General features: G+C 40.7%; 1 protein-coding gene across 1 annotated transcript in view; it reads left to right on the plus strand.

Annotated features, from left to right (window-relative positions):
* lmx1bb (LIM homeobox transcription factor 1, beta b) overlaps positions 1-13,983 on the plus strand; it is a 71,064-nt gene extending 57,081 nt beyond the window's left edge. The window contains exons 3-8 of the mRNA XM_008419277.2: positions 3,406-3,638; positions 6,069-6,244; positions 6,737-6,814; positions 7,185-7,251; positions 10,150-10,311; positions 12,749-13,983. Of these exons, the coding sequence (XP_008417499.1) occupies positions 3,406-3,638; positions 6,069-6,244; positions 6,737-6,814; positions 7,185-7,251; positions 10,150-10,311; positions 12,749-12,906 (874 nt within the window). The 3' untranslated portion in view covers positions 12,907-13,983. The remainder of the gene's footprint in view (positions 1-3,405; positions 3,639-6,068; positions 6,245-6,736; positions 6,815-7,184; positions 7,252-10,149; positions 10,312-12,748) is intronic.
* Positions 13,984-14,967: the final 984 nt, after the last annotated feature.

The raw sequence follows: 14,967 nt of genomic DNA on the forward strand, positions 1-14,967 counted from the left end.
TGGGCTTCTCTCAAAAGGTCTTGAAAGTTAGTAGGTAATTTTCTTTTACCTTACAGCTATTGCATCTTTTTTTAAATAATTATTTGTTAAATATGTAATGAAACAATCAGTGATAAAGACAATGGACAAACTTTCTGAGGGAATCTGTTCGAAGAGGTGCGACTGACAGGGTGGAGACGACTGACAGGTGGGGAAATAGCAGTTTATCATCACTACTTCTAAGCTTTCAGCTGAAAATAAAGCTCCTGATGGAGAGGTGCTTCAAAAACATCAAATAGCATCCACGTTATGCTGGAACACACAGCTGCTTTGCATCGGGGATCTTGTGTACTGAAGCTTTGCACATTTTCTTGCTTATACAGTACGTGTTTCTTCAGTGTGTTTCTTCAGTGTGTTTTTACACCGCAGTCGGTGTCTTTGCTGATGCAATTGGAGACAGAGGATAAGCATGTACAGGCAAAACAGAGTCTGGGTTTTGTGAGACTCCGTTTTGCCTGTACTATAAAGTAATACATTTATTTATTACTGTAAAGTAATAAATAAATCATTAGGCGTTCTGCTGGATGTGTCACAAACCAACCACGTTCATCAGAGTATATATCTCTGGGGGGACTTTTATGTGTCCCCAAGTGTAAAAAAAAAAAATCGGATTCAAGTTTGTTTGTACTCAGGGGTTTCATTGTATTTTAAATCAGTGATGTCTCACAAACCCAAACCTCAACTCAGCACTGCAGACATAAGACAAAGCATCACATGCCTCCTGTTTTAATTTTACTGCATTTCAGTAGCTGTGTTAGATTCCCACAAACATGCTGGGCATAGTTGTTAAAACAGTTTGAGTAATATTTGTATATGGATGAAGATGATTCTAGAAATCTGTTAATAATGAACATTTTTATAAATACACAGGCTGTAGTAGGAAAGTTCCTATTTTCACATGAAAAAAAGGCCTAAAAACCGTTACGTTTATTCATCCCTGTTACCCTGCGATATTTTACAAGAATAACATAATTATGTACGTGGGCAACAAAACCGACTCTGGTCCCTCGTCCTTCTAAATCCGGCCCTGGATGTGATGTTTCTCTCTTTCTCCGTCGTCCAACTTCCCATCATCTGTTTCTTTATGGACCTAACTTGGTTGTTTAGAGGACAGATCCAGGTTGGCAGGTCAATTCAACAAGAGCGCCGCATGTTTGAGATGCATGCCAGCATTTCTTTCGCAGAGGATTATCCTGGAGGTTTTTCCATAGTTCAATAATAATCTTCTTAACCTATTGTAATAAACGAAAGATTAAAGGATTTTTGAACCTTGCGAGTGCCAACATTGACATCTCTGTTGTTTCACTGCTGCATGATGGGGAAAACAAAAAAAAAGACTAAGACGCTCTACTTACCTCCTGCTGGAAGAAAGAAGTTGTATTTTAGTGGATAGACATTAAGGATGTTGCAAAAATAACAAATGAATTGCTCTATAATTAAAAGTTAAGAACAAAAGCGTGTCGGTACTCGGGACACACACACACAGCTGCTCACACACACACCCGCACGCGTGCTAACACACACACATTATCAGCACTCAATCAGTACCTATAACTGCATTACCATGACAAAAACCGTCCTTTGGTTTCCCCTCGCTCTCATATTTACACATTATATTCATCCCTATCGTTCAACCCTGTCGCGAAACTGCCGATGATGTCAACTGCTCCCCTCGCCGCCTCCTGCACAATGAAATAGATGTTCACCACAAACAGATAGGCGGTTGCCAGCTGTCTCCCAGACCAGGGCAAACACAGAAGCCACTAATAAATCCAGCTTTTACAGCTGGACAAGATCAACCGCACTCCTCTGCCTTCTTGCTCTGTTTAATGTGGCTTCTTCCGACACAACAGAGTGCGAATTAAATGCCTCTCAGTCACCGATAAAACAATGCAAACATCTTCACTGAAAGGGTATAAAAGAAGATGGAGGTGTTGTCAGGGGAATGGTGATAGAGGTGGGCGTCGCAGCGCAGAGGGCCAGAGGGTGGGGGGGCATTGTGTTAGACGCAGAGATGAGATATGAACGGTAGCCAGCAATGAATCACAGTCTCAGATATGCTATCTGATGCATATAGAGAACTGTGGAAATGAAAGGAGTAAAGGTGGACCAATCAGGCTTTTCCAAAGCAATGCAAACGTCCACTTTGCTTTTTTTTTTTCTTTATCTCAGGCCGGACCCGTCGATTGTGATTTGAACTGATAGCATTGGATCCCACAGACAATGAAAGAATACATCAAAACTACAACAACAAAAATGTACGTCACAGTGCATGCAGGTTTCATGTTTACAGACTGAAAACTTTGAGTTCTTAGCTTTGAGGCTTTGAATGAAAAGAAAATGAAATAAAAATCTGATTATTTTTATTTTTTTTTAGCATTTCTTCTGCAGATTCCTGATCAGAGCAGAAAAAGGGAAAGTTGGCTTATTCTGATATCTGGAAAAAAGAAACTTTTAGCAAAGAGTCGATTGGGGTTTTGTTGTTTGAAGATCGCTGCAGCAGAACCTGAACCAGCCTCTTTTTCTTTTTTTTAGGTTTTCAAAGGGATTTTGTTTTCCATGACTGAGCTCACTTTGGACTGATGCAGGGTTGGGTCCACCCTAGAAATTTTAACAGATGAGTTGTTGCCAAAGGAGTCACATCCCTTTGACTGCCTAAAGGGGTCAACGAGCCAGTCTTCAAAAAAAAAAAAAAAAAATCCTTTATTAGCAACTAAAGCTTCATTGAAGACATACCACAGATAATTTGAATGGAAAATTCTTAATTTCAAAGAAATGCATATAAACTATAGATTTGTCATAATATTTTGTGAGGTTTTTTTAAAATTTTGATAGTGAGAGACGTGACTATAAGACGTAATAAAAATAATCACTCTTTATAGTAATAAATAAATCATTAAATGAATTGATAAAGACACCTTCTCAAATATTTTTTTAATTAAGTACATTTCATTATCTTATCAATGAATTGTTAAATTTGTACTTATAAGCACAACAAATTCTCCTTACTAACTTGACTGAACATGTGAAAAGCTGAACTGTGGACAATATTCCAGACCAACTCAGTAACTCAGAATTTATATTTTGGAAAATAAAAATAAGTAAAATGTGAAGTGAACCGTTCAAGCAAAACACATTTAATTTTATTTAGCTTTCTGACCTACCGTCTAAACTCTGACCATTTTAATGAGACATTTGTCGGAGCTGTGGTTCCTGGTTGGCACCGAGGGATAGCCGGAATTAGGATTGGGTTTTTCAGTCTTGGTGCCGGCCTCTCGTACAAAAACAACGCACAGTGTGCCGTTTTTTTATTTTATTTTATAAACATGACATATTAAACAGTCCGTTTTTCTCCTCCACCCTCAGGTTGTTTGCCACCAAGTGCAGCGGCTGCATGGAGAAGATCGCCCCCACGGAGTTTGTGATGCGGGCCCTGGAGTGCGTCTACCACCTGAACTGCTTCTGCTGCTGCGTGTGCGACCGCCAGCTCCGGAAGGGTGACGAGTTTGTCCTGAAGGAGGGTCAGCTGCTCTGCAAGATCGACTACGAGAGGGAGAAAGACTTACTCAGCTCAGTCAGCCCGGATGACTCAGACTCAGGTGAGCCCCCACCCCTCTCCCCGCCCGGCGCCCCTCTCTCAGCAGGGTGAGAACAGCACTCTGGTGCTATCATCATCCGGCACTGAGGTGTTGCATTCAGTGTGCTCTGCTGCACCACAGCGCGCGCCAACAAAGATGCCCTCCATGAGAAAACGAAGCCCACCTTACTTTGTTATTATTAGAATAGTTTTCATAGACATCTGAGATGCAACGCTTGCACCAGACGGAGCTGAACTTATGTACTCCTGTGGCTCCATCTGGAGCTCTCCGATGGTTTTTCTCGCGTTCATCCAAGCGAGGAGTGTGGCTTTATAATACAGTAGGAAGTGGAAACAGGACAAAGCCAAGCCACCCTGCATTAATGGCTCTCCATGCGTGGGCAGGATCTGGTGCTGGAAAGAATTAAATTACTGTATCACGATGAGTGACAGAGGGATTTGGGGGGCCTTTCTGCAGTAAGCCTTCGCCTCCGCTCTTATCAGCCAGAATGCTCCTCGCCTATAGACTGCACACACAACGAGGCACCTAGCCAAGCCTCGCTGTTCGCCGCCATCTGGCTTACATTTAGACATTCACAAAAGCGAGAATTTGTCAAATACATCTGTGCCTGTGTCAACTTTTGTCAACTTGTGGGAATATTTGCTCCTTGTCCTCTCTCCTCCCCCCCCATGCTGCCCCCACTCACCCGCCCTCTACCCGCCCTCATCCCTCGTTTACTCGCATCCCAGCGCATCACTCACACATGTCTTTGGGAGTCTCCGGGATTTTCGAGGCGGAGAGAATCTCGACACGAGCAGAGGTTAACCTCGGCATGTCGGGGACCAAACGGAGGTTTTCGGTTGAGAAATGTAGAAACATATCAGAACCAGATGACAGGAGACAGTCGGCCATGGTGTGAGAGCCTCCGTTTTCAGCCGTGACAGCCTGAAAGTCAAGAACAGCAATGCTGCTTCAAAATTGGAAATACTTGTTTTAAACCCACTTTTGTTTTTACTTGTTGTTCAAGCGCTATTTGCATAATAGCGTTTGAAGACATGTTGATCCATTGTTTGCCAATGGATCAACATGTCATTGTCATATCTTCTTTTAGTTTTTTTGGGGTTATGAAATGTTTTTTAATCAGGCAAAAAAAGCTGGCATCCCAAAACAAAAAAGATACACGTACATCATGATGACATCACACGAGGCAGATTTTTTTCATCGGAGTACATCTGTGTGCATTCTTCTTGCTTTGTCCTTTTTATTCACGGTTTACAATGTAATCTGTAGAGCTCTAGCGTAATATCAAAGGCGTATGTAAAATCAGTGCGAATTTGGCAAAAGGTAATTTTGAACTTAAATACTTCAAAATCTTTTTTCCACCAAAGTTTGTTCTACTTAAAACATGGCACTACAATTTCTTTCTTTTTCTTTTTTTGGTAGCAGGACTACGATAATATTTGTTTCAATTACGGTGCTGGACCACCACAATTGGTGGTCCAGCACCAATTATGGTGCTGGACCACCATAATTGGTGCTGAAGTTTTGTTGTATTCAAATGCATATTATTATCTGGAGACTTTTAACTCTTCCCAGTTGAGCTTTTTCTTTGTCAAATTGAACTATGACCCCTGGTCAAACCAAAATCACTGAGTGACCTCTTACTATTTGTTGAGTTCAAATAACCACTTTTCCTCACAGTAAATTATGAGACAAACATGTATTTAAATCATCGATTGTCAAAGCCCCTTGTGATATCATCAAAACAGAAAGCAGATTTTGCAGATTTTTTCTGTCGTGAAGTTTTTAAGTGTTATTTTGTGAAAATCCTTCTGTAGTTTTTGTTAGTTTACACCCCTTTGAGTGAAAAACAAATACACCTAGGGATAGATTTCTTTGAAATCAATCAAGATCTACAGTAGTGGTAAAAGAGAACTTGATATTTGTCTGTTTCCTGAAAAAGGTTCAAGAACACAAAACATATTGAATACAAGATCTGTGGCAGCAGCCTCGGTCTGCCTTTAAAAGCTACGACAAAGTCAAACTTACTTTTCCTAGAGATGCTTTTCCAATATGAGCCCGCAATGGTTTTCCATGGCACTCATGAGGTAAGTTTCCTTATCAGAGACTGATTTAGTTTAAATTAGGCAAAGCTGAGAGCAATAAATTACTAATGACACCACGTCCAGCAGGGTAAAGAAAAAGATCATTTTTCAGTGTGCTCTCCACATGCTTCTGAAAGTCTAATCATGCCTTGCTTTTTTCCCCCTTTTGTACAAAATTGATAAAGCATCAAAAACACATGTCGTGTTTGATTTGAAGTTTGTTCCTCACCCGACGTAGCAGAATAGAAATATACATTTATCAGTCTTCTGTCAACAACGCCTGTGCTTTGTCGAGATTTGGGTTCCTTTTGGTGAAACGATGCTCTTCTTTCCCCCCCCCCCCCCCAGAAAAGTGACGAGGAGGAGCTAGACATCAAGCCAGAGAAAGGAATCGGGAGCCAGAGCAAAGGGGACGACGGGAAGGATCCGAGGAGGCCCAAGAGACCGCGGACTATCCTGACCACTCAGCAGAGACGGGCCTTCAAGGCCTCCTTTGAGGTCTCCTCCAAACCCTGTAGGAAGGTGAGGCGCCGCACGGGAAAAACTTCCACGACAAAGTGGGGATTTTTATCTTCTCTTGTTTAGAGCGTAATGGGGACTTAAAAACCCAACAGTAGTTTGACATATAAAATCCTCAAATTAAAAAAATAAATAAAAAAAATTCTCCTCCACCTCTGAACTTGAGCTTTGAAGTGGAAAGCTGTTTTCTGTTTGGCGTTGCCGAGGCAAGGCAGCGGTAACACAGTCCGTCTGCATCAAATGTCGCACTGAGATGAGGCGGGTGTGTGTGTGTGTGTGGGGGGGGGGGGGAATGCCTGCATAACTTCAGCCCTGAAACACCAAAACAGGAGCAGGAGTCGCTGCAGAACCTTTAGTAATCGATTACCAATAGGCCCAAAAAAGACAGAACCATTCGGTTTTCACTCCAACCAAATAAAAATAAAAAAAAAGTCATATTTTCTTTTGGCGTGTGTGATGGTAACGGTATTTCTTTTTTTTTTTTTTTGTCTTTAGGTGAGGGAGACGTTGGCTGCAGAGACGGGACTCAGTGTTCGAGTGGTCCAGGTGTGGTTTCAGAACCAGAGAGCTAAGGTGAGAGAGACAAACCACACCAGTTTACAATCCGACTCTCCTCGTCTGAAAGAACTGCCCCGTTCCGTTTTCGCCACTAAATCACCACAACTATGCGTGCGTTAAAACTTATCGCCGCATTCCTCCCGCCGAAATGCGGAGAACGAGAGCGAAGAGTTGCAAATCTCGCTTAGTCCTGCATTAAATGTCTACGCCCTCCTCTTTGCTGATGATTATCTCGCGAAAACCTTTGATACTCGACAACGAGGCGCGCTGAGATAGAGATTTCAGGCGGTTCACGCAAGGGTGAACAGCGAGGAGCATCCTTTTTAAATTAAAGACAGCATGTTGGTTTTGGGAGTTCTTTACAACTTTGACTCCTTCGTTTCAGATGAAGAAGTTGGCAAGAAGACAGCAGCAACAACAAGAGCAGCAGAATTCCCAGCGGCTCGGCCAAGGTACGACCTTCATATTCTCGGCAGCAGCGGTGGCTGTGCGGGGCCTGGCAAATGTTTTTCTACCCGTTGAAGCTTTTTTTTTTTTTTTTCTCTTTTTACAATTTGAAACATCCATGCGACATTCAACCATCCATTACTCTCACACCCCTAAATTAAATTAAACAATATCCCAGCTGACAGAACATTATTCCATCCATTATCTGAAAATGGTAATGGTGTCTTACATGTGGGAACTTATAAAGATGTCACTGCTGTGATGGGATAATCTGTCAGAAGAACAGCTGTTAGACATGTAGCAAGAAAAAAAAGCACACATGCAGTCTGTTTACAAAGTTATAGCAAGCCATATCGGGACACGGCAAACGTGGATGAAGGTACTCTAGTGAGATGAGACATTTAGAGAGGTGTGTGTGCGGCTGCCATTGACGACACCGTGTCTATGTTTATACATAGAGGCGGCAACATTATGCTCTACTTCAGTACAGACTGGGAAGCTCCTCAGAGTTGATGGGAGTATAGATGCTGCTAACTACGGGTAACCTGATAGAGACGTGCTCCATAAAATTTGCAACCGTAAGCAAAACTATTTAGCTCATGGGAGCTAAATGCAAATGCATACCACTCTGTCCAGATTTTTTTTTTTTTTTGTAAAAACTTATTGAAAACAAGGTATTCTTTTCATTACTCCTTGAGGTTAATACGTCTTTGTCTTTTTCTAAAATTAGATCTCAATGAAATACATAGATGTTTGTGTTTTCAATGTGACAAAATGTGGAAAATGTTGAAGGACGCATATATTTGCAAAGCCCTTTTTAATTGACCCGATAAAATTAAACAATTAAACTATTTAGAGTTGTGATGTTTGGAAACCGAGAACTCAGAAATCCCTCATTACGTAGCCGTGTTGCACTGTAATCAAATTTGTTAATCAGTGATTACGCAAGGATAACAGATTACAAACACGTCAGCGGGTAAACAACAGCACCACAGAACAAAGTTGGAAATTGTTTTCCGGAGGCAAACAAAATAAATGACAGACATTATTTTGTAAAACCGCTGGAAAGTGAAACGTGGTGGGGGGGGGATGGGCTCGAGTATTGAGGCTGCGAGACAGCTTTGTGTCCCTCTTGACACTCAGTCAGCCAAAAGCAGTGTTTGTCAAGGGGAATTGTGGCAGAACTACTGTAGGTTACCATGGAAATGCTAACGCAGAGACAGGGGAGCAATCGAGGTATTGGATAGTCGCAGGAGCTTTTCTCAAAAGCTACTGCAGTAGGCAAACAGAGATGGCCCAAGGCGAAAGAACCCTGACCAGCTGTTTTAGACTCTCTATACCAACAGGGGGCCCCCAGTAGCACCAGAGTTATCTAACAAATAAGGTTTATAAATGCACATGATTTTGTAGGCTTGTAAATATTTGGAAACCTGGTATAATGATCAATGTGTGGAGATTTGTTGTCATGGTTTTGTTAAAATGTGCTTGAAAATGGAAAATGTGTTATCACAGGTTGAAGGTAATCCACTTGAACTGAAGCCAGCAGCAAATTGTCAACTTAACTGGACTTAGCTTAACTAATGAGGGTAATGACCTGATTGAATTCCTTTATGAATTAGTTCACATTCACATAGATATTTTTTAAAAATTTTACAACAACTGCTCTTTGTTATATTATGTCGCAGATAAATCACAATCTTGAAATCAAACACAGTCAGTGCACTCAGACTGTTGTCTTTTTTAAACATGGAAGTTATTTTAATTGGATTGAAAAAATTTCTCTAAGTTCAAAATACAAGATATTTATATTGAAAATACAAGATATTTATATTGAAAATACAAGATATTTATATTGAAGGCTCTTATTTTGAAGCTTTTTAGTAAGTTCTGTCTCTGGTTATGTCATCTTAAAATGGAGTTGGTAATCATAGAAAAGTTTATTATAGGAACCATTAAAACTACAATTCCAATAGAAATTCCAGTCTGAGTGATGCGTCAGTGATAATTGCTCAAATTGGCCTCACTATCTTTTTTATATAGGATATACGTCAATCTGCTAAGACTTTTTTCTAAGTAAGCTTTGAACAGGGTAGTAACTTAGAAACAGCTTTGCTGCTTTTAACTGCATCTTTTCATGCTCACCTCAGCTGCAGACATGAGCACAAACCACCAAAAATGACGTCAATGCTACAAATGAATGGTCTCAAACAATGTCTCTTAAAGGCCAAATTGGAGGCAATGTGAATTCTGTTTAACAATGTCCACCCTGTACTCTGTCAATACTGGGGCAGAATTATTATCAAAATAAGGAAATATGTTTTCCATATCTTTATGTATGCACACCTTAAACCAAGAGCCATTAATGTGCAATTTATGGGAGACGGATGTGATTTAAGCAAGGCGCAACTGGTTACCGTCTAGTTCTACAGCACAGTCACATTTAGCAAATTAGAATATGTGTTGAGAAGAAGTTTGTTTGTATTAGACCTACTTTTCATGAAGCCCAAATTTCTGGATCAAAAATGTGTTTATTGCTCCATTGCAATATTCTGATCTTAAATGTAATTTTTTAATATAAGGATCAAATAGAAAATAATCATAATTAAGATAAATAAAAATCTTGAAAGCATCGGTCTGTGTGTAATTAATCTACGTCATGCGTTTCACTTAGTGAATCGAGTTACTGCCATAAAACAATATTCAAATTCATTCAACAAGATTGCGATAATGGTTGGTTACGGTAAATTGACAACACAAAGAGGATATTACTTAAGGTGTGAATCCAGTTCTCTTTTTGGGAGGCCTACTGCCTTGGACTGACATTCGTTGTCTTTTTTTTTTTTTTCCGCTTCATTAAGGGTGTTTTATGTAAGTACATGTTTTTGCTTTTCCATTCGCTGCAGAGGTGATGTCCAATCGGATGGAGGGGATGATGAACTCCTTTACACCGCTGGCTCCCCCTCAGCAGCAGCTGGTCACCATGGATCAGAACGGCTACAGCACAGACCCGTTCCAGCAGGGGCTCACCCCCCCACAGATGCCTGGGGACCATATGAACCCATATGGTGAGCATCCGCCTCCCACAAGACAAACACATGCCCGTCCCGTAACCAGCCCTACGGTTCCTCTGTGTGGGACATGTTCCCTGGCCACAGCTCCCTGATCTAAGCCGCTCCCCGGAGAGGAGCGAGCAGCGTCTCCTCCCACATGAGATAACACGACTGTTCTCATAAACTCTCGGGGTTTTGAAGTGTGCTTTCAGATCTGTTTAATATGGTTTCGACTCCATGCCTCCACTTCTAAGAGATGCCTTGTCACTGAAGATGTTTCCTAATGTCGGCAGAAACATGTGGCTTGGCGCAGGCCGCCGCCCGAGATGCACTGCAGTCAGAGGAGGGTGAGATAATGGAGGAGCAGGAGTAGGAAGACAACAAGCCTCCGATTTCTGTTTGATACGAGACGGAATTAAAATGCAAATAGAGGCAGGGCGGGAAAAGGAGTCGATCAACGTTCGAGTCCACGGGACGTAACTGGAACAGCACATTTCTGAGTGATGTCCTCAACGTGTCCCAGTGGGACCGTTTCCCGAAGTTCATAACTTCCTTATAATTTGCTCCCATTTAGTTCTTCGCGGCAGTAAGAAACCAAATCCCTCGTCTCATCACTCTCCTTTGGTTTGGGGAGCAGAACAATATTGGCAAGGCATTAAAAGATATCTCTCAAAACGCTGTCCCCATTTTGTGCAACACTATCATTAAGATCCAGAGTGTAATAAAGTTAACTATTCCCCCCAGAGAAATAACACATTGAGGTTTTTATGAAAGGCGTAAACAGTTGCTATTAACCAGATCTTTTAAGAGGGTGCCCCTTGTTTACATGCTCCCTCGCTGTCTTTCAATCGTCCCGGGGAGGGCAGCAAAAAGTGAGCTTTGATGATATCTAACAAAAGTCTGCTCGCAATTGTGATGACACACAACAGCTATTTCTCAAAGTGACTATTAGTAATTATAATTTTCCAACTCTGCTATAAATCTTAAATACAAAGCTGCTGTGATTTTATAGTCATAGCCCAGCGTTTATTTTTTAATTTTTTTTTTGTCTGCTGTCTCTCCCTCTGAATGGGCAAGACGTATGAGCTTCAGAAATACCCATTTTGCAGTGTTTTGCATCTCTATTGAGTTCCAAATCTACATTTATATATCGCTGATTCACAACAAACAATGTCTGAAGTCATTTTACAAGGCAGATTCAATTTCTGTACATATAAAGCCAACTTATTCTCATGATATAGGTAAATTCAAAGTCATTACATATATTCATATTTGATCCAGGTCATAAAATAATGTAGTCAAGTTATGTTTATTATGCCACTTGGTAAAATGTTTTATATTTAAGGAAACCTGTAGTCAATAGCCTCAAGTTGCTGACTTTTCAGCAATCTCTCCTCCTGACCGATCGTGTTGTGACGGAGGGCTGAGTATGGAAATGTATCACCATCTAGGCCAGGCTAATGATGATTCATTAAGCTCAGGTACTGGGTGCTTGAAACTAAAAGTGAAACTCATGGCATGACCTACTTTCTGATTACTTTGTCTCCTAATTTTCTAAACACAAAGGAGAAACTTATTTCTCTATGAGAAGGAAATTTCTCACAGAGAAAGATTTCTAGAAATCTCTGTTTTTAGACCGCTGGTAGATTTTTAGAAAGAAAACAAAAGTAAGAGTTTCCTGTGTCGATGCAGGTGAACGTTATAAATTTCACACCCTTGATCTCACAACTACACAATCGTGAGAAATACTGGGTGCACTTCAAAATTGACACGTTTTTCAAACATTTTACAGAACTTTAATGTCTTCTAAATCCTCTTCAGTTCCTTATATTTAGACCTCCATGACAAGTTATTCTCAATACGCCAACATATATGAAAAAGTAAGAAACAATGTGACAGCAGCTTGAAATGTTCCTGCAAACCATTCCAGAGAATCAGTGTATTAATGAGATGGCAGTCAAAGTGCAGGAGTGGCAAGAGCTTAGTTCAGTTGGAAGGAACTAATTGTTTCTCCACATGTCTGCTCAGCTGGCTAAGGACACATTTTTTTCTTGTTTATAAGAAAAATAAAAGTAGTCATGTTGCAAGCAGCGTGCCTGTCATGTCAGTGAATATTAGCTTGTTTTTCCGGTGCTACTGTATTGTATTTTTTTCCGTTCTGCTCTCGATAATTTGCATAATAGCGCTTGAAGACTGCTACTACATTTGGTGTGTATGTGTTTTTTTATAGTTTATGTATTTAAAAATAAAACAATAAAGAAATGTCACACATATTGAAACTGTCCTTAAAAATGTTTTAGCAGTAGTATGAAAAATTGTTGCTTTTCTCTTAAGCAGTTACATCATGCTATACATTTTTAGTCAACACCTTGTAGTATTTTTTAATCTTACTCCAGAACAGGCACGCTTTGAATTCTGACGACTGATCGCCTCCCATGTCCTCTCCTCACAGGTAACGACTCTGCGTTCCACGACATAGACAGCGACACGTCTTTAACCAGCCTCAGCGACTGCTTTATGGCGTCCTCAGAAGTCAACTCGATGCAGGCCCGCGTGGGAAACCCCATCGACCGCCTCTACTCAATGCAGAACTCTTACTTTGCGTCATGAAAAAGAACGGAACAAATATTGTCGGTGTAAAAAAAAAAAAAAAAAAAGCAGAGAGAAGAAAAAGCAAAACTGCCCATCTCAACCCACAGCGCGATGGCCTGGGGTTCCTACACTACTATGGACATGAAGAGACGACCCCTTCCAGCAGCTCCTGGTTACGCACGGAAGCTAACGAAAAGATGGCTAAACCACTTTGATGTAGGAGAGTGAAGAATGGCGGGGACTTACACAGGACTTAAATATTCTTAGATTATTTGGTAGGATTGCTTATTCCTCACTCTTTTCTTTGTTCACTTAAAGAAAACAAGTAGATACGGAAGCCACTGATGAAAACCTGTCAAACCAAATAATACGCTGAGTTTATACAGTGCATGATCAATTGTAAACTAACTTTTTGTAAGCCCCTCTCTCCCTGGTTAAGATGTGGTGTTTGGACTATTTCTTCTTCACACTACATGGACTTCCATGTTCACCGTTAGCATTTGATCACTTGCCATAGATTTAGGTATTGTGTTAATAGTATATAGATGCAGCATGTCTGCAAGAGTGACTGTACATTTGTGTGCGTATGAGCGTTTGTGACGAGAAAGAAACGTGTAGAGGAGTTAAAAACTAAAAAACAAAAACAAAAAAAATTTAATGAAATAAAGAGGCGGACGTTTAGGATCAGTGAACTGTAAATAGTTTCCCCGGACAAATTGGATGTGCATGTTAGAAATGGAAAGCATTCTATTTATTTAACTATAACAGGCTCTTGAAGGTACATATTAAACGTGAAAAGCTTTATTTAAAAAGGACAGCTTTTTTTGGAGCAGTTAGTGAGTTCACGAGAATCACATCACATCTGTATGCCATTTTTAAATATGAAGATTAACCCTTTTGTTTTTTTTTCTCCCAGCCAAGCTGTAAATGAGCAACATAGCTATTTATTTCGTACAGACCTTTTTTTTGTGTCATTGTCCGATGTACATTCTCAAAATGTTCAAGTTGCTAATTGACCAAAGTTGACTGGTTTGATGAATAAACAATGTCTTTTTTTCCTGATAACATTAAATAAATGCCATCTGTGACCATTTACATGTCAATGGTGTTAGCCCAGTATTATTTGTGTGAGTGAAGAGCTCTATTAAAGGTCTTCCAATATGTCAAATTATTTTCATTTCTGGTATTGGTGTAGATGTCATGTCAGGAAATGATATGAAATATTCCCCTTCACATTACATTGGTATTCAACATGAAAAAAACAAGTCCCTTTACTCTTCATCTGGCTTATAAGGTAGACGCATACCCGACATCAGGGTGGTAGCTTGATTATCATGACTGCTCATGGTTGTCAGCCTCACAGAGCTTTCAGAAATCATAAATCAATCCATTTGGTCAGCCGCTGGCCTAAATACCAAAGCAGGTTCCTGCTCCGGTGTGTGACACGTCCATACGAGAATGAGGATATAGAGGAATAAATGTGTTATGCAGCGCTTGTGAGGTCAAGGAAGTTCAGGTGACACACCAATACAGCTGCACACTCCACCTATAACCCCTAGGGCTGTCAGGCGGCTGACTTGAAGAACCACCTGGGAGCTTTATCTCTCTCTTGACAGCTTTTCATGTGGACAGGCAAGCGCCCGCCCACTGTCTGTGTAGTCACGTGCGTAAACCGACAAAGTTCGTGCTGAAGAAATTCAAAGAACTAATTCTACACTAATTCATGAACTTCGTCATTTTGGCTACTCTAACTGATTTTAAAGTAGCGACAATAAAAACTGTGACCAGGATAAATAAAGTATCTAAGGTTTAGTCACCCCTGCCAGACTTGAACAGCTACGGTAGATTAATATTAATGCTGCATTGGATTTGACTTGGGCTGCACAGTGGTGTAGTAAGTAGCACTGTTGCCTTGCAGCAAGAAGGTCCTGGTTCGATTCCTGGCCCTGGGTCTTTCTGCACGGAGTTTGCATGTTCTCCCTGTGCATGGTGGGTTCTCTCCGGGTACTCCGGCTTTCTCCCACAGTCCAAAAACATGACTGTCAGGTTTATTGGTTTCTCCAAATTTTGTCCCTAGGT

Source organism: Poecilia reticulata, linkage group LG9 (assembly GCF_000633615.1).
Source record: "Poecilia reticulata strain Guanapo linkage group LG9, Guppy_female_1.0+MT, whole genome shotgun sequence".
In the NCBI taxonomy this organism is placed as follows: domain Eukaryota; kingdom Metazoa; phylum Chordata; class Actinopteri; order Cyprinodontiformes; family Poeciliidae; genus Poecilia; species Poecilia reticulata.